The 21,046-nt window shown below is 47.1% G+C and overlaps 11 protein-coding genes across 11 annotated transcripts; 5 read left to right on the top strand and 6 right to left on the bottom strand.

Moving 5' to 3' along the window:
• Positions 1-721: 721 nt before the first annotated feature.
• HPODL_03634 (uncharacterized protein) lies at positions 722-2,281 on the top strand (the record flags this gene model as incomplete). The annotated part of the gene is made up of 1 exon (XM_014079960.1): positions 722-2,281. The coding sequence occupies one exon, from the start codon at positions 722-724 to the stop codon at positions 2,279-2,281; it is 1,560 nt and encodes a 519-aa protein (XP_013935435.1).
• A 98-nt stretch (positions 2,282-2,379) lies between these two features.
• On the bottom strand, positions 2,380-4,575 carry HPODL_03633 (Protein AXL2; the record flags this gene model as incomplete). The annotated part of the gene is made up of 1 exon (XM_014079959.1): positions 2,380-4,575. The coding sequence occupies one exon, from the start codon at positions 4,573-4,575 to the stop codon at positions 2,380-2,382; it is 2,196 nt and encodes a 731-aa protein (XP_013935434.1).
• Positions 4,576-5,015: 440 nt separating this feature from the next.
• On the top strand, positions 5,016-8,138 carry HPODL_03632 (GPI inositol deacylase of the ER that negatively regulates COPII vesicle formation; the record flags this gene model as incomplete). The annotated part of the gene is made up of 1 exon (XM_014079958.1): positions 5,016-8,138. The coding sequence occupies one exon, from the start codon at positions 5,016-5,018 to the stop codon at positions 8,136-8,138; it is 3,123 nt and encodes a 1,040-aa protein (XP_013935433.1).
• Positions 8,139-8,165: 27 nt separating this feature from the next.
• HPODL_03631 (uncharacterized protein) lies at positions 8,166-8,789 on the bottom strand (the record flags this gene model as incomplete). Its single annotated transcript, XM_014079957.1, has 1 exon — positions 8,166-8,789. The coding sequence occupies one exon, from the start codon at positions 8,787-8,789 to the stop codon at positions 8,166-8,168; it is 624 nt and encodes a 207-aa protein (XP_013935432.1).
• Positions 8,790-8,840: 51 nt separating this feature from the next.
• HPODL_03630 (DNA mismatch repair protein PMS1) lies at positions 8,841-11,333 on the top strand (the record flags this gene model as incomplete). Its single annotated transcript, XM_014079956.1, has 1 exon — positions 8,841-11,333. The coding sequence occupies one exon, from the start codon at positions 8,841-8,843 to the stop codon at positions 11,331-11,333; it is 2,493 nt and encodes an 830-aa protein (XP_013935431.1).
• Positions 11,334-11,485: 152 nt separating this feature from the next.
• Positions 11,486-12,658, top strand: HPODL_03629 (Pheromone alpha factor receptor; the record flags this gene model as incomplete). The annotated part of the gene is made up of 1 exon (XM_014079955.1): positions 11,486-12,658. One exon carries the CDS (start codon positions 11,486-11,488, stop codon positions 12,656-12,658), a length of 1,173 nt encoding a protein of 390 aa, XP_013935430.1.
• Positions 12,659-12,700: 42 nt separating this feature from the next.
• Positions 12,701-14,743, bottom strand: HPODL_03628 (Peptide-N4-(N-acetyl-beta- glucosaminyl)asparagine amidase A; the record flags this gene model as incomplete). Its single annotated transcript, XM_014079954.1, has 1 exon — positions 12,701-14,743. The coding sequence occupies one exon, from the start codon at positions 14,741-14,743 to the stop codon at positions 12,701-12,703; it is 2,043 nt and encodes a 680-aa protein (XP_013935429.1).
• Positions 14,744-15,140: 397 nt separating this feature from the next.
• HPODL_03627 (Mitochondrial iron transporter of the mitochondrial carrier family (MCF)) lies at positions 15,141-16,145 on the bottom strand (the record flags this gene model as incomplete). Its single annotated transcript, XM_014079953.1, has 1 exon — positions 15,141-16,145. One exon carries the CDS (start codon positions 16,143-16,145, stop codon positions 15,141-15,143), a length of 1,005 nt encoding a protein of 334 aa, XP_013935428.1.
• Positions 16,146-16,813: 668 nt separating this feature from the next.
• HPODL_03626 (Protein yippee-like MOH1) lies at positions 16,814-17,422 on the top strand (the record flags this gene model as incomplete). Its single annotated transcript, XM_014079952.1, has 1 exon — positions 16,814-17,422. The coding sequence occupies one exon, from the start codon at positions 16,814-16,816 to the stop codon at positions 17,420-17,422; it is 609 nt and encodes a 202-aa protein (XP_013935427.1).
• Positions 17,423-17,468: 46 nt separating this feature from the next.
• Positions 17,469-18,347, bottom strand: HPODL_03625 (uncharacterized protein; the record flags this gene model as incomplete). The annotated part of the gene is made up of 1 exon (XM_014079951.1): positions 17,469-18,347. The coding sequence occupies one exon, from the start codon at positions 18,345-18,347 to the stop codon at positions 17,469-17,471; it is 879 nt and encodes a 292-aa protein (XP_013935426.1).
• Positions 18,348-18,422: 75 nt separating this feature from the next.
• On the bottom strand, positions 18,423-20,996 carry HPODL_03624 (Protein ARG5,6, mitochondrial; the record flags this gene model as incomplete). Its single annotated transcript, XM_014079950.1, has 1 exon — positions 18,423-20,996. The coding sequence occupies one exon, from the start codon at positions 20,994-20,996 to the stop codon at positions 18,423-18,425; it is 2,574 nt and encodes an 857-aa protein (XP_013935425.1).
• Positions 20,997-21,046: the final 50 nt, after the last annotated feature.

The following is a 21,046-nucleotide window of genomic DNA, read 5'->3' as shown; positions in this document are numbered from 1 at the left end:
CGTTGACAAAATTATTCCCAGTGTTTGGATGTAGGCGACGATGACGGAGTTGGTGGCAGGTGTGTAGTTGATGAGTAGGTAGTTGTACACGAGCGAGACAGCGTAGTTCTTTGCAATGTAGAGTGCGACCTTTGTTTCCAGCTCCGGGCTCGCATATATCTCGGATAAAACCGCCGGGAGATCGGTGATAGATCTAATCGTGGAGAACACTGCCATTAATTGCTTGAACAGCAGCAGCTCGAGAAGGACAGACGAGTCGAGGTACGTGAACAGCTCGCACGAGGCCAGCTCGAGCGCCTTGAGTCCTGTGGCCGCGAATGCCCACGCACTCAGCTGTTTTGACGGGATGAAAAGTAACCAGATAATAAGAAGCACAATTGTGTGCAGTAGTGTCCTGGCGGAAGGCTGAGTTTTCCCCCCAACGAGATGATTAAGTAGAGGAAGGCTAAAAGGCGCTCCCTGGAGATGGCACATCCTGGAGGCGTTCTGTAGTAGCGACACTACAGCAATGCTGGAGAAGGGCAGGGTGAAGGAATGGTTGATCAGCGAGACATACGTAATTGCCGACAGTACGATCCCTGAAAGCTGGTTCCACACCAGGTACGTTATCATTTCCGATTCAACTTATTTACCCCGTCTGGTGTTTATATATTTAAAAATATCGCAAATTTGGTTGAGCACTAAAGCTATAAAAAGGTTGAGTTTTTCTGATCTCTTAATCATGTTGAGACTAGCCTTCAAACCACGCTTCTTGGGCGACATTTCGCGGTATCAACGTTTAGCGGTTCCGATCCGCCACAAGAGCACCGCTGAGCCCAACTCTGCCTACAGAGTTAACGACAACTCCCATCACCCGGAGGATTCTGCGGACGCTAACGCGACTATACTGTCCGAGGCAATTGATTTTCACAAACGTATCATGGACAGCAAGGATCGTGCCACCTGGTGGGAGCTGTTGAAGAAGCAGAAGGAGCGGGCTCAAGAGGGCAAGGATATTGATTCCTTCACTTTAGAAGACGTCAAAACTACAGAGGTATTTGAGAGAACAAGAGCCGATGGGTTTTCGTATCTTTTGCTACCGTTCAAGCAGGATCCTTTCCTCATGGACAACTATGTCAATGTTGCAGGAAGGTTGAGATTTGGAAACCTCTTTCAGGACTGCGACTCGCTGGCAGGCAGAGTTGCTGCCAGGCATTGCAAGCCGGCAGAGCCTATGAATGTGACAGCGTCGATTGACAGAATTTACGTCACCAGAAAAATTGATGAGATTCACAAGTACAATTTCGTTATCGTCGGATATGTGACCTACACTGGGCGGTCTTCCATGGAGATCTGCATCAAAGGTTTCTCTTTCGAGCACGACATCCCTTCGGAAATCACTCCAGATTTTGTCGAGCAATACAAGAACGACTGCTTCCTCTCTGCTAACTTCACATTCGTTGCAAGAAACCCAACTACACATAAATCCCACGCCGTCAACAAACTGCTTCCCGCAACAGAGAAGGAGTGGGTCGACTTCAAACGTGCTGAGAGCAGAATCGCTGCCAAGAAACTACGTGCTAAGCTGGAGTCTCTTGAAAACGTGCCCCCAACAGAGCAGGAATCCAAGATGATTCATAATTTATACACCTCGTCGAAGAAGTTTGCCCAACAGGGCAAGCCAAGCAACATCGTGTTCATGAAGGACACACGGCTTTCTTCCACGCAGATCCAACAACCACAGTACAGAAACCGTCATGGTGTTATTTTCGGAGGCTACTTGCTCAGACAGACTTTTGAGCTTGCTTACTGTGCTGCTGGTGCTTTCTCCAAATCCAATGCACGGTTCATTTCTTTGGACAACACCACCTTCAAAGTTCCCGTTCCAGTTGGTTCCGTGTTGTACATGGATGCTGAGGTCTGCTACACAGAACACATCCACGAAAAAGACGAATCTTCAGAGTCGGCCAAGCGGATGAGGCAGGTTTTGAAGGATTACGACACCAGTGCTAATGAACTGAGTTCAGATGAGCAGGAGTACTTCTTTGTGCCGGGAACGTTGATCCAAGTCAAAGTGGAGACCAAGATCCGGAATTTGGGCGACTCCAAGATGACCGAAAGCGGAACTTTCGTCTATTCTTTCTATGTTCCTCGTGATGGTAACGGAGAGTTTGACGACCCTGGCTACTGCTCGGTGATTCCAGAAACCTATGGAGAGATGATGGACTATGTGGAAGGCCGTCGTCGTACTTATGACACTGCAGCGTATGCCCAGCAGCTAAAACTCTCCAGAAGAAACTAGCCATATTTATATATTTATTGCTGAATACTATTCACTTTAAGCTTAAAATATATTGATCAATTAATACATGTACGCGAGAACTAAATCACCAGTGAAAATCATAGCATCGAGCTGTTGGAAGTGTTTTCGATCACTCCCTCGAACGACCGCTCATCTCTTGGAATATTGACGGCTTCCGACCCCTTACGTTGAACGTCCACGAACTTTGCGCTGGTTTTGCTGAGCGTTGAGTCAGAAAACTCACGACCGAATTCTTCATCCAGAGTCGTCAAGTCTCGCGGGCGATCGGTCGCGTCCACGTACTCGCTCGACGAGGATTGGTCATAATTCACATAGTTCCCCGAACCTGAGGAGACGTATGACGAGTTTCTGTTCATGAAAATGCTCTGCGACTTGCGCTGCATGTTGGGATCGTCGGCAACTCTGACAGTCAGCAGGTCAGTCGTGGCCACTGTAGCTAGCGACGTAAGAGAGTCTCGAGGTTTCCATTTCGAGGCGCCGTTGCGCCACGACTTGGTGATTTTCTGCGAGCGGCCAGAAATAAGCTCGTCGGTGCTCTGGTGATTCATGGCCTCGTTGTATAGGGAATGGGAACGCGAGTGGTTGCTTTCGACGTTGGTTAGCGAGGACGAGTCATCGCGCACGCCAGACTCGTCCAGTTTGAGAACGTTGAGGGCCGAAAGACGTTTGGCGTTATCGCCCTCGGTGTCGTTTTTAAGCGTCTCTGCGGTTCCTTGAGGGTTGATATAGAACGCACTCTTCTTCTTCTCGTTGTCGTCTTCTTCGTCATTAGTAGACTTGCGTCTCCGCCAGCAGCAAAAGAAGATCAGCAGCGCGCCCAAGAGAGCTGCGAGCGGAAGGGCCACACCCAATCCAATGGCCAGGTTTTTCTTGTTGGGTGATTTCTCCTTGGAGCCAGAGCCTGAAGTGGCAGATGGAGACGCGATGGCCGAGGATGCAGACGTGCCGCTATGCGATCCGCTGCTCGATGAGGAGCTGGACGTGGAGGTGCTGCTCTGCGAGCTGCTACTCGAATGCACCGTGCCGACCCCTCTGATGGTGAACTTTCTGGAGTCATCAAGACTGTTCATGGTAGCTTCAATAGTCACCTCTAGCTTGCTGAAGGTGTCGGGGACAAGACCGGTAAACGAGTGGTTGGTGTAGTAGTAGGTCAGCCAGGTAGCGTTCGAGAAACTAGCCTTAATGTCCGTGTCGTTGAGGTTTGAGAAGGCCGACGAAGGCAACGAGTACACGAAAAAGTCTCCGCGTGTCGCATTCACGTCCGGGAGATCGTCCACAGTGAAAATGTTCGAGTACACGTCGATTTCGAAGTCTAAGAAGACCTGGTTGCCGTACACGTCTGTAACCGTCACATTGACCAGTTGGTTGCTGTCCTGGTCTTCGGGCACGTCACCTGTGAGTCGGTTGTTCGAGTCTAGCTGGACCCACGACGGAGCTTCATAAAGTTTCACGCTGGAGATGTTTTGTGACGAGATGCTTTGACCATCGAGCTGAACATCCTGCAGCGGCACTTCCACGCTGAACGACTGTCCGGCTGTTGCATTGATCTGCAGAGTACCGGACACGTTTGTTGTAAGCTCGTGAGCACCCACAAGGAGATAGAACGTGCCATATGTTCCAGTGTATCCCTCGTAATCGGTTGCGATCAAAATAAAGCCGAATTCCTGGGAAGGAGCGATCTCAGAGTTGATAGCTGGAGCAGTTCCAGAAAACGTAAGGGTGTCCTCATCGAAGTAACACCAACTTGGAAGCGAAGTTCTGTTAAGAGATTTGCCGTAGTAGGCGACAATGTTGTTACTTGAGCCAGAGCTCATCTGGAAGGTGTCGTTCGAGAACCGCACCTCAAAACCTTTCTGGGGTTCGATGATAAGACCGTCATAGCCATTGGTGTTTCCCATAGATTGTAATTGCGAAAAAATAGACGTTTTGAGTTCGGGGCCGGCCTCTTTCGAAACAACGATGGACACAGACTGGTTAAAGGTACCAGTGCTGTCTGTCCCTATTAGATCAAATGAGAGCGAGTCGGTCGCATCAGATGAGGACGGAATACCAGAGAAAGTGAGAGAAGACTCGTCGAAACTAAGCCAGTCAGGCATATTATCTGCCGAGTACGAAACGGCCCCTTCATCGCTTCTGTAGGTGTCTTTGTTGATGGTAAAAGCGTATTCTTCGCCCACTCTGGCGACATCTGGTAGCTGTTGGGAGAACGGGAACCCCGAGTAGGGCGTAGCTCCCACCAGCGACGCTAAACACAAAAATCCCAGACGTAACATTGGTGAGAATTTGGGAGGGATGAAATTGTTTTTTAAGGGAACGCGGTGGACAATAATAAAGGGGAACGCGTCTGCTCTTGGCATTAAAAAAAATCCCAATTAGGAAACTAGGGATAAAGCAGAGGAACAGAAATGGCCACTCAGACAGCCGTATACGAAAGGCGCATTGCACGTTATTGCCGTTCGAGGAGGCTTTAGTCGCAGCTCTGCTTTTATGTTGCCGGACATGCCATGAACAGAAATCTGGGCTGTGTCAATATGTTTTCCAGATTGGTCATCTTGTTTATCATGCGCACTGGCATCACCAATACTCTGTGCAAAGATGTGATATTTATTTTTGCTCAAAAAAATATCTGTGCTGTTACAACCGCCAGTGGGGCTGTACTATCCTTGCCCATTGCTAGCATCACTTGCTATTGTACACTTTATTCAACTTTGTCATGCCCCCCACACTAGTGACTCCCAGATACGTGCTTCTGATCCTCACACTTTGTGGCCTTTCCCTTCTCTCGCTCATTGCATTCAGCTTTTTAGAGCAACTAGACGGCCCGGACTCGGCCAAATGTCGCAGCGTCTACATGTCGCCGGCCTACGCCCGAGTCCATGGCTTTGATGAGTCTCATACACGGTTTGCCTCCAAATACTCCCTATATCTCTATCGAGAACAAGGCAGAGACACTCTTCCTAACAATGACGGTCAGAGCCTGAGATTGACTGGCACTCCCGTGCTCTTTATTCCCGGAAATGCGGGTAGCTACAAGCAAGTGCGGTCTTTGGCTTCCCAATCAGCCAACTCATATTACACAGAGCTCGAGAAGTTCAAAGAGCTTAATCCCCATGTGAACAGCCTCGATTTTTTCGCCGCAGATTTCAATGAGGATTTCACAGCATTTCACGGTAGGACCATGCTGGACCAGGCTGAGTACCTCAACGACGCAATAGGGTTTATTTTAAGCCTCTATCGACATAACCCGACTCCGGCGCGGTCTGTGATACTAGTCGGGCACTCAATGGGAGGGATTGTGGCCAGAGTGATGCTAAGTCTCCCTAATTATGTGGAAGACTCCGTCAACACGATAATCACATTAGCCGCCCCCCATGCGGCGGCTCCCGCGACCTTCGATGCAGAGTTGTTGCACGTCTTTGCGGCCACAGACGATTTCTGGCGTCATGGCTTTGTCAGTCTGGACTCGGACGACTCAGGATTCAGCAAGATTGCACGAAGGAGACTGGAGAACGTGTCACTTGTGTCCATAACAGGTGGGCTTCTTGACAACATGCTTCCTGCAGATTACACTTCGTTGACGGGACTAGTGCCCGAGACCAATGGGTTTACGATTGCTACCACCGGTATCCCTGGAGTTTGGACTCCAATCGATCACCTCGCTATTGTGTGGTGCGACCAGCTTCGCAAGGTTATAGCTAGTTCTCTACTGCAGTTGGTTGACAAAACATCCGTATCGCAGACGTACCCGCTCCAAAAGAGGATGGAGATTCTGCGCAAAAACCTTTTCACAGGCTTTGAAGCTGATGCTACCCAGGATTTTGACTCGTACAAAGCCGGCGCAGGTAAATTGGATTTGCCATATAAGCTCAAGATCGACACGAAGCAGTTCAAGGACACTTCCAGACAGCGCAATTTGCAACTTCCTAACTCCAAGCTGAAAAGGGACTTGCTCTCATCTCCAGACATGCACTTGTTTTATATTCCGAAAGATGGGCTCAAATTTAAATTCAATTTTCTGAGTTCGCTGAAGCCTGTGGATATATCTCGTTTAGGCGAAGGCCTTGCATCGCCATCTATACTGCTGTGCAGAACTTTGAATCCCGATGGACGGTCTTTCAAAGAAGAGTTTGATTACACCACCGGTACAACAAGTAAGGCAGTTCAATTAGAATGCATAGATATTCATAGAGACGCTCACGAGATCCCAAGGTCCTATAACGACTCCATATCTTCTAGTGAGTCGTCGCTGGGCGGAGAAAAACGGCCGTTTTATTCGATTCAGCTAGACTCCCGAGTGCTCTCGATGTTTGATGCTGTGGTCATTGCTGAATCGCCAGTGCCAGTGGAAAGTCCAGAATTTGTTCTTGCAGACCTGGAGCTCACTCAGTCCACAGATCTTGTCTTGGGAGACTACAGCTTATGGACGCTATTGAGTAGAGGATACGATATCACTTTGCCTGCTCACAGGCCTTTGTCAATTAGCATCAAGATCCCTTCTGCCTGGTCCAGTCTACTTGCATACAACTTTGATATACGTTATCAGCAGTCGCAGATGGAAAGATTCTCGCCCATGATCAGCCAGAGAATCAGAGACGAAACTAAATGGCATATCAATTTGCATCAGGATAAATCGATAACTGCATTAATTCAGGGAATTTCTCCATACTGCCCTTTCACTAGAGATGATACGTCGTCGTTGGAATTGCAACTTTTCAGTGATTCCTTGGCTTCTGACCAGATTATGGACATCTATTTGACCGTGAACTGGTTCAAGTCGCTAAAATTATTGGTCCTCAAATACAGGCTTTCAATTTTTAGTTTCCCGGTTTTTATCACGACGTTAGTCTTTTTCCTGCAATTCAGAAAGTACATCAAAGAAGACGTTTTCCCTTCTTTCGGGGAAGGGTTGCTGATGCTCTGTGATCCACATATGCTCTTCCCATTGGCTTTAGTACTGAGTGTTTTGTCTTCGTTTGCCTCGCACAGGTTTTTTCAGAAGCTTTTGAGTTACATCGACCCCGTGGACTTTGGAAACAAAACGCTCATGCATGAAATAGCAAAATCGGACGTTTTTGTTAACCTCTACTTTTTGGGTCTCGAAGAAAAAGCACTCTGGTTTTTTGGGCCTGTGGTATTGGTGATTTCGTTGTCGTTGGTATGCGCATTTTATAACCTTCTTCAAGTTTTGCTTTGGACGATTGTTATGGTTATGCGCAAATTGCATTTCCCCTGTCTTTTGAAACCCGGCATGTCTGGCAATTACAATAAACGTCGTGCATTGGGTACTGCATTGATTTTAACTCTTGTGCCCCTATACATTCCTTACCAATTTCCCTATGTCGTTAGCTGTTTGGTACAATGCACGGTCGTGATACGTGCGTTCGTGACCAGCTCGGGCCAGAAACACGTCTCTGTGGAGAATTTCCGCAACTTCAATTTTTCGCTGCTCATTTTAATGCTGTGGATTTTACCGGTGAATATTCCAGTGCTAATTGTCTGGATCCACAACTTCTCGCTACGTTGGGCCACACCATTTTCTTCGCATCATAATTTCCTAGCCATTATTTCTATCGTGTTCCTTGTGCAGAACAACGTCGCTGGCAACATCATTCCTAGGCCAACTTCTGCGGTCACCATCTTTGTTACCAAGTTTGTGATCATATACTTTTCGTTATGTTCACTCATTTACGGCACACGCCACCTATTTTGGTTGCATTATCTGTTCAACTTCTTGTGCGCTTGGCTGCTCTGCTTGCTTTTGGAGGACGTTTGGAAAAAACAGGTGAAAAACGTCACCATGTTCAAGAAGGAAGACACACCCTCAAAACTAAACTAGCGTGGGTTGTACTAATAGAATGTATTGCTAACATGGTAAATGTTCGGCTCTGTAGCCCTTAATATTTAGATATGGCAGGGAAACCTGTCTAAAATCATGAATTCTTGTTGTTGCTGATTCTGAAGACTGCGTGCTTGTTGCCATCTGAGTTCTGTGCAGAATCCAGTCCTGTGAGAGCATCGTGTTAAATTCAGAGTTGTCTGTTGAGACCAATATTTTAAATGATGACGGTGGTGTCAGTTTGCTTGCTGTCTCCAGCTGATTGATCACCGAGTACAAAAACGCCTGGTACTCGGCATATAGCACATTAAGCTTGAACTCGTCAGAGAGTTCGGCATCGGCTTTCAATGCCTCTAGTAACGGCGAGTTAGTCAAGCTGAATCCGTAAGTTTCAATCCTAGCAGCTGAATCTGGCGGATATATCTCGACAAAAAGCCTGTTGAGCTTACCTCGTTCTAGGAAACTTTTGATTTTAGAAGTGAGGTCAGTCAGATACCGTTTGACATCAGGATGGCGAGACATGTGGACGGGAAGTTGAAAGCAACGAGCATTTTCAAAAGACTCTGGCGGGTAAACTGAGCGATGGTACCAAATTTGTTCAACGATGCATTGCAGTAATTCCAGTGTGAGCTCTATGATCTTATCGATCATAAAATTTATTCGAAAAGTTTAGTTGCATATAAATTTATATTTTTTACGCGTATGACCCTAACACGAATTGGGACAGCCGACGTGCACAATATCACCTCAGGACAGGTGATTATTGATCTTTCCACGGCATCCAAGGAACTGTTGGAAAATTCATTGGACGCTGGGGCGACTCAGGTCACCATCACATTCAAAAATCACGGGATTGACTCAATAGAGGTAAGCGACAATGGTACAGGAATCGACGAAGAGGATTTCGACGGTATCTGCATGAAACACTACACCTCGAAGTTGCGAACATTCGAGGACGTTGCGAATGTGAGGACTTTGGGGTTTCGGGGAGAAGCCCTGAGCTCGCTGTGTGCGGTAGCAAGAGTGGACATAACAACTTCAACCAAGAGCATTCAGCCTAGGGCATACAAACTGGAATACGATCATCATGGTAGGCTCAAAAGTAAGCAGACAGCGAGTCGAAACTGCGGCACAACTGTGCTAATCAGTGATATTTTCAGAAACTTGCCTGTGCGAAAAACGGACTTGGTCAAGAATGGTAGACGAGAGTTCCAAAAGGCTGTGACTCTGCTGCAGTCATATGCACTTATTAAAGTCGGGCTCCGCCTTGTTGTCCAGCACGTTGATTCACGTGGCAGGAAAGGTATTATGCTGGCGACAAGCGGTTCCAAGCAGCTGCGCAGCAACGTGCTGAGTGTTTTCGGGGCCAACGGTATGGCGGGGCTGGAGCCAATAGATTTCCGGTTGAATATTTCAGCACGTTTTAAATTGAAGGCTTGTGACATGTTATTGAGCGTGCATGGCTATTTATCCAACTGTTCGTTTGGAAAGGGACGCTCTGCTACCGATAGGCAATTTTGGTTTGTGAACGGCAGGCCGGTGAAACTGCAGCAATTTTCTAAAGCCATCACCGATGTCTACAAAACATTCAACCATCTTCAGTGTCCAGTAATTTTGTTGGACCTTGAGCTGGACCCGCAGTTTATCGATGTGAACGTCACTCCAGACAAAAGAACGATATTTTTGCACAACGAAGCCGCCATCATTGAAGCTCTCAAGGAACGCGTTACAGAGATTTTCTCTAGCCAGGATATTAGTATTCCGAAAAGCCAATTGACAATGGAGAGGAGCAGGGACAACAGGCTGGTGAAGGACGGGGCCGCGGAGGTGAATCAGCGCGAAACGGGCTGCGATCTCGACCCGGAGGAGGAAGATGGGGAAAAAGAAGAACACGAAGGTTACGAAGAAGAACGCAGCAAGGACGAGAGTGATGAAGGCCGTGCAGATGTTTCTGACATAGATGAGAGCGGAGCACAAAAATTAGCGGAGGCCCAGTCCACTGACACTGTGACACCTATCAGCCCTGGGACGATCCATGCGTCTGAAAGCGAAGGTGAGGCTGGACCTGCTGATATCGATGACACCCTCGAGTCTATCTCAAAATCCCCGGTTAGCATGCAAGTGCAGAGCACGCTCAAAACGCAATTTGATAAGAATGCAGAGGTCAACACATCAACTCCTGACTCAGAGCCTGGTACGGCGGAATTCTCCAAGGTCGACGACCAGATCTTATCCTCAGACACCAATGAGTCAAATGAAGTCAGTTTTGATAGACGCCTTGGTATCGGGCGAGAAACTAGCTCGCCCTTGCGGATGACAGTGCGTGACAAATACATAGAGACACATCCCACAGGACAACGAAAACTGAGTTTTGAGCCCAAATCGGAAAAGAGGACAGCCTCTGCCACGCTGACCCGAACACAGAGCTCGTTGCATGACACTGAGTTGCCAATTAAGGCAAGCCCTGGTAGTTTCAAAATGCAGAAACCCAAACTTGAAAAAAGTGCAGGCACCCGTGCTGCCGTCGATGATATCACTGATGAGTCTGACGCAGAACGCAAGCTCACGCTTTCTGTTTCCAAAAAGGATTTTTTGGAAATGCAGGTGATAGGTCAGTTTAATCTGGGCTTTATCTTGGTTACCAAACAGGATAAATCAGGAACACATCTATTCATCATCGATCAGCATGCGTCTGACGAAAAATATAATTTTGAGCGCTACCAAACGGAAACAGTGTTTAACAACCAGCCGCTCGTTATTCCACAACAGCTACATCTCAACATTATTGACGAGCTCGCCATCATGAACAACCTGGAAGTTTTTGGGAAAAACGGGTTTGGGCTCCGTGTGGACGAAGATGCCCAGCCTGGCGAACGTCTCAGCCTTACTTCATTGCCGTATTCAAAAGACACTACATTTGGTCTGTCCGATTTGGACGAGCTTGTACATCTCGTCAAGGAACACCACGGCAGAGGGGTGTTACGTCCTTCTAAAGTCCGTGCTATGCTTGCTATGCGAGCCTGTAGAACGAGCATAATGATCGGCAAACCACTGAGCCATAAAACAATGACCAGCGTCGTGAGAAACCTGGCAGCACTCGACAAGCCTTGGAACTGTCCACACGGCAGGCCAACCATGCGTCATCTGATTGAGCTGAAGAATTGGGCTACTTTCAGCAAAGATTATGAAACATAAGGCTGTGCAAATGGCTACAGATCTTAGATTTTTCATTAGACGTCCGGATAAGGAAATAATTTTTTGAGATAGCCAGATCAAACATTTGTCTGTGCATCCGGCCCAGCATATAAAGTGCAAGGCTCGACACCACCGTTTCCACAATCTTCACAATGTCATACTCCCTTCCTTCAGGTTTGGACCCCAATCAAATTGCTCTCAATTACACTTCTGCTTACGGCTTCACTGAGGTGACTTTTGCGCAGCTGGACTCGTATGTCAAGGCCAATGCGGAAGTCGCAGCGATCTTTGGCATGAGAATCGGCCTGGCAGCCATAGCTGTTCCCGCCATTTTCTTTGTCACCAGAAACAAGAGGTCAGTGCTTTTCGTGCTTAACGAGGTGTGTATGGCTACCATGCTCATCCACGGCATCATGACAGTCTGCACCATGTTTGAAGCTTACCGTTCGCTCGCTTTTAATTTCTCAGGCTACCTATATGTTGACAAACATGCCTCCGATCTTAGTGCCGCCACCAATGTCATCTACGTGATCCTGATCGGCCTGACCGAGGCCTCGTTAACCTACCAAGTTCACATTGTGTTCCGAGGCCCGTCTTTCCACTACAAGAATGTAGGCTTTGGTATGGTGGCAGTTTGTGGCCTTTTGGGCTTGGCATCCACGGTGCTGTACTTCATCTACGCAGTGATGTCGAACATCGCCTTATACGACATCAACAGCTCTGTCCCAATGTGGGTGATGAACGCTTCACAGATCTGCTATGCCAGTTCTTCCTTTATTATCTCTGTTATACTCTCCTGCAAGTTGTTTGTGGCCATTCGGACCAGAAAGTTTTTAGGGCTGAAACAGTTTAGCATCTTCCATGTTCTCTTCATTATGGCTCTCCAAACCATGATCATCCCAACAATTTTGGTTCTAGTGTCTTTCAGAGAAGTCAAAGGCTCTTCCGGCCCAGACAAGGCGCTGAATGCTGTTGGAACCGCTCTTATTGCTATCTCGCTACCACTGACTACAATGTGGGCCAACACTGCGGTTAATGAGACATCCTCCAGCTCAGCTTCCAACACATATCTGCAGAAGGTCGAGAGCTACTCGTCTTACGGCTCAGGAGATAGCGGAAGCCCTAAATCGTACAAGTCAGGCACTAGTATCAGCGAGGAAGTGAAGGACATTGACTCGCACTACAGCACAAGTCCGGACACTGCCGTCACTGACAAGAACTTCTGGTCCGAGGTCCAGTACCTAGCCCAAGGTCTGAAGCCTGCAGATCTGGACGATGACGAATTCGTCCGTGCCACCGTCGAGACTTCAATCAATAGGAAATAATCAAATATCGGTTTTTCAATCGTCCATAACAAAATTTAATACTTAAAAGTCAGCGAGGTATCTGTTGAGCAACCTCATTTGCGGTGCGGAATATTGCTGTTCAGTAGCGTGGTCTTTAGAAATCTCCTGGGCGGCGTACTGAGCAAGCTCAAGGCCCTCTTTCTCAAATTGGACCATCAAGTCTTCCCAGATGAGAACCTCGGCATCAATGGTGTCATAGACTATCTCATCATGATCTGCCAGTACATGTCTCGAGTACTTAAACTCTGGAAGTGGATCCGACATTGTGAAATTGACCCTGTGTTCAATAACTGCCTCACCATGGTTACCCTTAGGAGAAAGCGTAAAGTTGGAAGTACCGTTTTCGCGGCTCACGCCCCTTATCACGTTGATGCCATTGAGTGCAATCTTTTCACCAAAAGCTTTCGTAATGTTCACTGAGAAGTCCACGTCCTGTCCAAAGGTTGGCTTTGCCTTGAGCTTGTAGATCAAAGGCTGAGTCACCTTTTTCTCCAACGACCAAATAGTGGCATTAGTGGCGGCATCCCTCACGCTACTGGTGATGTCAGTCTCTGGAATAAACACGAGCGACTCATCTTCACCAAAACCGGACAGCAGCTGCACGTTTGATTGCTTCGTCTTCGAGGAGACCTCGAGAATCAGCTCCTTCGTGGTTCCGTTTTCGTATGTGTAGGTGACAGACGAGTTGACCTTATTTGTGTACTTGGCATCAACAATCTGACTGTAGAGTCCTGCTGCAGGAGGAGTAAAGGCGAATGCGGAGACAGACGTCTTGTTTTCGAACGAAAGTATTTTTCCGCTGGAAGTAAGGATAGTCGGGTCTTCCCACGTCGCAACGCTTCCAGAGGCAATCCAGTTGGATCCAATGCCATTAGGAACTTCACCGAATTTTAGGTCGTCATCCACACAATTTGAGACGTCTATAGCGACCTGCGTCGATTGGTCCCAAAATATTGGTAGCAACGGGGTGATATCCAGTCTGAGTGCGCGAACATCGAATGCTCCAGTAGACACAATCGGATACCACAGAGCAGGTGAAATTCCTCCAGTGTACACAACCACAAATGGATCGGCGGTCAACACGCGAATGCCATCCACAAAGACATTGACAACACGACAAGGACCATGGCCAGGATAAGACTTGTGGAAAACGTTCTTGTACTCTTCGAGCACATTGGAGTACCAAAACTCTTCATCGGCGTTTCCAGACACGAAAAGGTCAAGCACAACCTTGGTGGTGTTGTAGCTCAGCTGCGGAATCACTGCGTCGAAAGTGTTATCAGGTAATGTCAATAAAGGTGGTCGGTTATCAATCTTCCTTTTAACCAATGGGTAAACATTATCGGCTGGAGGACGCATTTCGTCGACGGCGTTGTAATACTTCACATCCAAGCTAATGTTAAAAGATCCCGTTAACCGTGGAGTTAGGAGGTTGTCCAGCTGGAAAAGAATGGTGGCATCCTCCTCGAATAGTTTAGCATACGTGGAGACATCCTTTTCCGCATGCGCATGGGACAGCTTTCCGTGAGGCTCGATTGTGCTTGTTCTCCAAACCTCAATACCGCTAACATACAAATGAGCTAGACGGTCGTACTGCACGCCATCAACCCATGTGTCCAACGAAACAACCACCCTGTTAAACGGGACCTCAGGCTTTGTGTAGTTGGCCTCAATTGGATGTCCCCAGCTGTTGCCAAAGGTGTAATTCAAAATATTCTGCTCGAAGACCGGATCCCCGAAATCTGGTTTTGGGAATCCAACTTCAATCACCTCAGAAACGTCTTCGTCCACTTCATTGTGGACGGTCTGCAGAATTGGAGGTCCCCAAAGGTACAGAAGCAAAATCAATGTCGAGACCTGAACCGCCCACATGGTCTTTTTAAGCACAGTAAAAGAGGTCCTGCTTTTGGGCCTCGCTGGAGCTTGGCTGGCCCAATTTTTCTCTGAGACTTGAGGCACTCTGTCATCAATTGGTTCTTGTCGCATTCTCTGTTTCTTGTGGACTATCAATTGGTTCCAAATGGCCCACTCTCTGGCCAAAGAGGCTTTTGTCATGACCCCCATTTCTGCTAGCTGTAGTTTGCGTACAGCTGCAAATAATATAAAATAAATTGAAAATAAAAAAAATAAACTGAAAATAGATAAATACGATATCTGGTTTATCTTAGACAGAAATCCTTCCTTCTGCTTTCAATGATTCAAAGAATACGGAAGATTTTTAATTCGTTCCGCACTGAGGAGGAGGAGCGAATGTTCTCTCGAAAAGCCGTATGTGTTATTCATAGCGGTACTAACATATAGTTCTACAATTTCATGGGATTTTTGACATCTTGCGTGGTATTTTCGTTTGTCGCCCAAAAGCTGACAGCTCCAGACTTGCGCTATTTGAGGAAGGAACTCTTACAAAAAACATAACGTCATGCATCATCGCGTTCTATGCATCTATACACAGGAAATTGCTTTAAGGTTCGGATTTGTCGTTGAGAAGATACGCCTTGGCCATCTCGTATGCGGTCCAACTAATAGCGGTTGACGGCACGTTGAATATGACACGAGGGCTGAGACCCCTCCAGAATGCACTTGAGCCTCCGGCCTTGTACAGACCAATCGCAGCAGACTTGAAGCCTGTCACATTAGGGATAGTTCTTGTCTGTAATGCCGTTTTGATGCAGTCCAAGGGCGTTGTAAGAGCAGCAGCGGCAGCACCACTAACTCCCCCGGAAACGCAGTGCAACATTGGATTATATAGCTGGTCCGGATTGAGTTTGGAGCTTGAATACTCGTAAACTCCGAAATTAATGGCAGCAAATGGAATGTTGAGGATCAAGGTTGTGGGGTAAGAAATATAAAATTGTCTCAAACCTTCTCTTTTGTAGATATCCCACGCAACATGCGACATTGAAGTCCTGCCGGAAAGCTTTTTGTTAAGGATCTGCATTCTTTGTTTTAAAACGTCGAACGGAGTCATTAAAGCGTCTGAAGTGATTGTTGCTGCTATTCCCGACATTGATGCTATGATGGGGTGTTTCTCGTCTGTGATAAAACTAGCGCTGCCGTGAGTATGTGAAGATGCGGAAAGCTGACAGAGAGCGGTCTTAGTAGACTCAAAAACCAAATAATATACAGCATGAGCAGGTCCCGCCCCCAGAACAACGGACGACACCCCTCGCCATAATGCAATCGCTCCCTCTGTAGAGGAAATTTTGGAGAATGATTGGATGACGCCTTCGTTAAGCGGAACTTTCAATGTTTGCATTCGGGTTTTGATGGCATCGATAGGATACATGACTGTGTGTTCCATGATACCGGCAAAGGCTCCAGCGACAAGTTGCGCGACGACGGGAGAGTTCTCGGGGAGGGCTTCGTAGTCAATCTCGACTCCATCGTGAGACGGCCTCACGCTGAGTGGAACGGAAATACCTTTATCATCCAGTTTCTGGTCTTTTAAAATCGGCCTAGTCGTCATTAAGGTTCGGTTATATCAAATCTGGCAAATTACTTGTGGAAAAAGGATAAAACGTTTCTCCTATCAAGCTGTCTGTGCAACGGGGTCTGCACCGATAAATTGCTTTGCTTTATTTTTTGGAAGCCAAAGCACTGCTCAAATATGTCTGAAAAAAATGCTGAAAATTTTTATTTACTCCAGCAAATCGGCCGTAACTGTAATATACTATCTCCGCTTAATAGATATAGTGCTTGGCTAGGAGCAATCAATTTGGCTAAACGCACGTATATACAAGTTTTTTCTCGTCAAGGGATATTTTTTTCCTCGCCTGTCGCTCGCAATTGGCACATGCGGATTATCCGTACCCGCTACCGCAGGCTAGACTCGTATCAGATATTACGTAATTTCGAAATGGTGCCATGCCTGAAGGACATGGCCTCAGGTTTCGCATCGATGACCTTCATCACCTCGATGAGCGCTCGGCCATGACTCACGCTGTTCGGCCATATCGTCCTTTCACGCAGCCAATCGCAACTGCAAAAATATCTTATACTCCGAAGGAAAAAACGTGTATCCCTTTTGAGCGTGGTGCAAGGATGTTATCTTGTGGCTCTCCTTTAAGGGGCTGCAGATAAGATAATTAACTAAATTAGGTGCAATTCCAAAAGTGTGTCTATTCTGTAACCAGCATGGGTCTTAGATATTCTCAATGTCTGGACCCAGATGGTGTTGACAACGATTTTCCCGATCATCCGGTCCATTCCAAACAAGTATTTTGTGCGCATCCATGCTATGATGGGTTCGGGTATGGATCCTCTGAAGTAGAGGACGATGATGAAGATTGCGACACTGAATCCCGATTTCCAGTTTTCTATGCCCGTGGCCCCACCACAAGGTTTCTTTACTCGCACTCCCCGCGATTCATGGCCTCTTCCTCCACTTCGTCAAGGTCAAAGCCGCTCTACCGAAAGACTTCCAAATATAACAAGAATGGTATAGCAATCACGTATGGGTGCGGGCAATGTTTAACCCATCTATCTTCTTCCAACCAAATCATCAGTGATCAATATACAGGCAAAACCGGAGATGCTCTGCTCATCAACAGCGTTGTTAATGTCGTCCTTGGCGAACCCGAGGTGCGAGAGATGACCTCCGGTTTATACACCGTTTGTGATATCAAATGCCACCAATGCCACAAGTTGCTAGGGTGGAAATACATCAAAAGCCACCAGGCTTCGCAGAAATTCAAGGAGCAAAGATACATCCTTGAGATAAATAATATGAAGGTGGTCGCGTAGGCCAAAGGGTATAGGGAATATATGGATTTTTTGAATTTTACCTTGTTTAATCCACTGTGAGGATCTTGAATTCCTCCTGTGCCTTCCTACGTTTCTCCTCTGTGCGCTGGCGCAGCTTTTCCTGTTTTTCCTGCTTCTTCAATTGCTTGAGACGCTTTTTTTCCTCTGCAGAAAGTTCGTTCTTCCGTTCTTGTGGTTTCACGTCATAAGACACTTTATCGTAAATCGCACCTTCTTTATGGAACTCAACGCCAAGCTCTTCAAGTAGTTGGTCAAGGAAGTTTTCGATTTTGCCTCTTTTGGTGGCTTCCAGTTCTGTCAGAGATCTCTCATCTCCTGCGACCCTGACGTCAGCATCGAAATTGTCCTTATCATCAATAACAATACGGACTCTCTCACCTTTCTTGACTTGTGTCTCAACTTCGTGTCGCTTCTGACTGGTGAGATCGTGCGGAGTGATCTGCCAAGAAACTCTGACCATTTTGACGTCGGGTTCTTTCTGTCGATTTTCCTGCTTTTGCTGTTTGGCTATAAGCCGTGGATTCTCCTGCTGAAACTGCTGCGTCTTTTGTTGCTGTAAATGCTTTGTAAGCTGCCTGCGCGCCTTCTGTGGAGAAGCCACCTTCAACAACCCAACGTCGCCGAACTTTTGGTCCCTAACAGACCCCATAAACAAGAACCCTTCCTTGGAAAGATCAATTTGTGCCAATGCAGTCCGGAGGCTCATCACTCCGAGGTTTTCACCCTTGCGGATGATCTTGACCAACCCTTTTGGATTCACTTCTCGAGATTTCTCAAAGACGAGCTTTAAAGTGTCCTGATCTTTAGCTGTTCCACCTAGACTCCTAAGACGGACACCATCTCGTTGTGACTCGGCTGAACACGAACGAAGCGCGCTAAATTGACGAGTCAACAGACGCAACATGATTTCTAGTCAAATATTTTTCTCTATATTTTTTACATTCCTGAAGGTATCATATTTATTCAATATTTTAAATTTCTACCCACGGATCACCAGATCGTCTGGAATTCCTGCATATTCGTCATATTTCATGGCCAGGTTGATGTTCTGCAAACATTGAGTCGAAGCTCCCTTGAGGAGATTATCAATGGTGGCAACCACGACCACACGATCTTGCTTGGCATTCACGGCAAAGGCACCGATTACAACGCCATGTTTGCCGCTGATGTCTTTCACATACGGAGCCTCACCACTGATCGTGATGAGCTGCTCACCCTGGTATCTGTCCTGGTAAATGTTCCTAACATCCCTCGAAGTCAGTGGCTTTTTCAATGGAATAGAGATGGTCTCTGAGATGCCTTGGAACCACTGTGCAACATGAGGCATGAAAGCCACAGGCAGTCCCAACTGAGAGGAAATTTCCCGCTCGTGAATGTGGTCCGTCAGAGAGTATGGAATCAAATTATCCCTCAACACATTAATATCATTCTTTGGCGATGGTTTAGTTCCTGCTCCCGAGTAGCCAGAGACCCCGAAAATAGATGGAATGCCAGAACAGTATTCCACCAGAGGACTGATGGCGACCTGTGCAGCAGTTGCATAGCATCCAGGATTTGAGATCTTGCGAGCGTTCGAGATCTTCTGTCTATCGTTGAGTTCTGGCAATCCGTAGACCCACTCACCAGTAGTATCGAATCTGTAATCAGCGGAAAGATCGATAATGATGGACTTTCCCGAAGAGGTGCTGTCAATTGCGTCAACAAACGGCTTGCACACTCCGTTGGGCAATGCCATCACCCAGACATCGACTTCATTATTAGCCTCCATCTTCTTGATGTCCTCGATCTGGAGGTTTTCGTAGACGATCTCTTTCTTGTTGTAACCTTTGAGCTTCTGGCCCTGCAACTCTCTAGAAGAGACGTGACTCAGCTCCAAGTATGGGTGCTTGTCGATCATTGAAATCAAGTTTTGTCCCGTGTATCCTCTAGCTCCAATCAACGCCACGCGGGCCTTGGAGGTGTTGGTGCCCTTTTTCAATGGTGGATTTGGGTTGGACGACGTAGCCAGCCCCCTCTTGAATTGTCTAGTGAATTGTCCAACAGGAATTCGTCTCTGGGTGCTGAAACTTCTAGTCTGAGAACCGGTCTTGAAAACTCCGCTCTGTTTCGCCGACACCTGGTTGGCAAAGTTTTCAACCAGAGTGCTCACCTTCTCGATACTATCGACACCGTACCAAAACAGAATCTGGCCGTTCTTGGCGAAAGATCCATCAGCTTTGGCAAAAAACCATGCGGTGTTTGGATCGTCTTCCTGCACAGTCCACTGGAGAGCAGGATAGTCTTTTTTCACTGCTGTGAAGATGTTGTCGGTCACGTTGTTGAGCCAGCCAGCCTTCGAAGCAAGAAACTTGTCTAACCTTGGAACGCCCGTAGGGTCCTCTTTTACAATGGCAAGAACATCAAGGGGCTCGTCACCATAAGCCTTGAATTGACTAGACTCAAGAGACTTGAGGTAAGAAGCCACCGATGTAGAGCCGGATGAAATTTCTGGGTCCCTGTTGAGAGCAGCCCTGAGCAAGTCAGGCTGCTGGAAATCATCGAGCGAACTTCTAGTGAACAGCTTGTATCCCCTTCTAATAAGAGTTCCTGCTCCAGAATCGGTGAAGAGCTCTTTTTGCAGGTCGTTCACGTCGATTATGGCAACGGAAGACGAACGAGGCAAGTGCATCAGCAAGTCTCTGATCTCCTTTATCTTCAACTTGGTTCCGTATTTCACCCAACTCTGCTTCAACAGGTCCTCGTACTCTTCGTCTAAGTTAATGACGGACACCTTCTCTCCGGTGTTTCCGTTAATGATTCCTCCCTTTTCATTCAAATAGACGATCTTCAGAGGCTCGAAAACTCGGGCAATTTCTCCAGCAGCAACATCAGCATTGACATTGAGAATCTGTCCGGACGGAGTCTCTGCCAATGATGTGAGGATAGGCAAAGCACCAGCTTGAATGGATGCCTCGATTGGCGCCTTGTTGACACCAGTGATGTTTCCCACAAGCTGGTATTTATCCTTGTCCAAATAGTCTGCCTGGAAAACACCTGCAGTAATTGGTCTAGCATGAACGCCCATTTTTTCCAAAGCAGTCACCAACTTAAGATTCTGTTCTAGGAAGCACTTTCTAACGACTGCCATGGTCCTTTCGTCCGTGATCCGGATTCCATCGATGTAATCAGGCTCAATTCCCTCGCTCTCTAAAATTTCGTTGATTTGAGGACCTGTTCCGTGCAGAACAATTGGATACAACCCCACATGATACAGGAATGCTAGACAGGAGGCGAGCTCAGGCAGTTGCTGCGTAATGATGGCTCCTCCAACTTTAATCACAGCAAACTGTTGTTGGGACACAGAGGTAAAATATTTGAGATACTGTTCAACCTCTCTTTTTGAGCCAATATTGTTCAATAATTGAATCACAGTAGATCTAGTAGAGTAGCATCTAATCGTGAGTGGAGTCTTGGAAGAGACCTTGATTGAACTGACAATGGCAGGGCGCTGCACGCCCCGTTTGAGGGCGTATCTGGCCAGCTGGTTCCTCAGACTGCCTGAGTTTCTAATCATTGAAAAGGTTGCAAATTTAAAAATTTTCAGTCATATTCACTTCCATCCAG

This window comes from Ogataea parapolymorpha, chromosome IV (genome assembly GCF_000187245.1).
Source record: "Ogataea parapolymorpha DL-1 chromosome IV, whole genome shotgun sequence".
In the NCBI taxonomy this organism is placed as follows: Eukaryota; Fungi; Ascomycota; class Pichiomycetes; order Pichiales; family Pichiaceae; genus Ogataea; species Ogataea parapolymorpha.
Note: the sequence above shows the minus strand (reverse complement) of the source record. Positions and strands in the feature narration are given on the sequence as shown.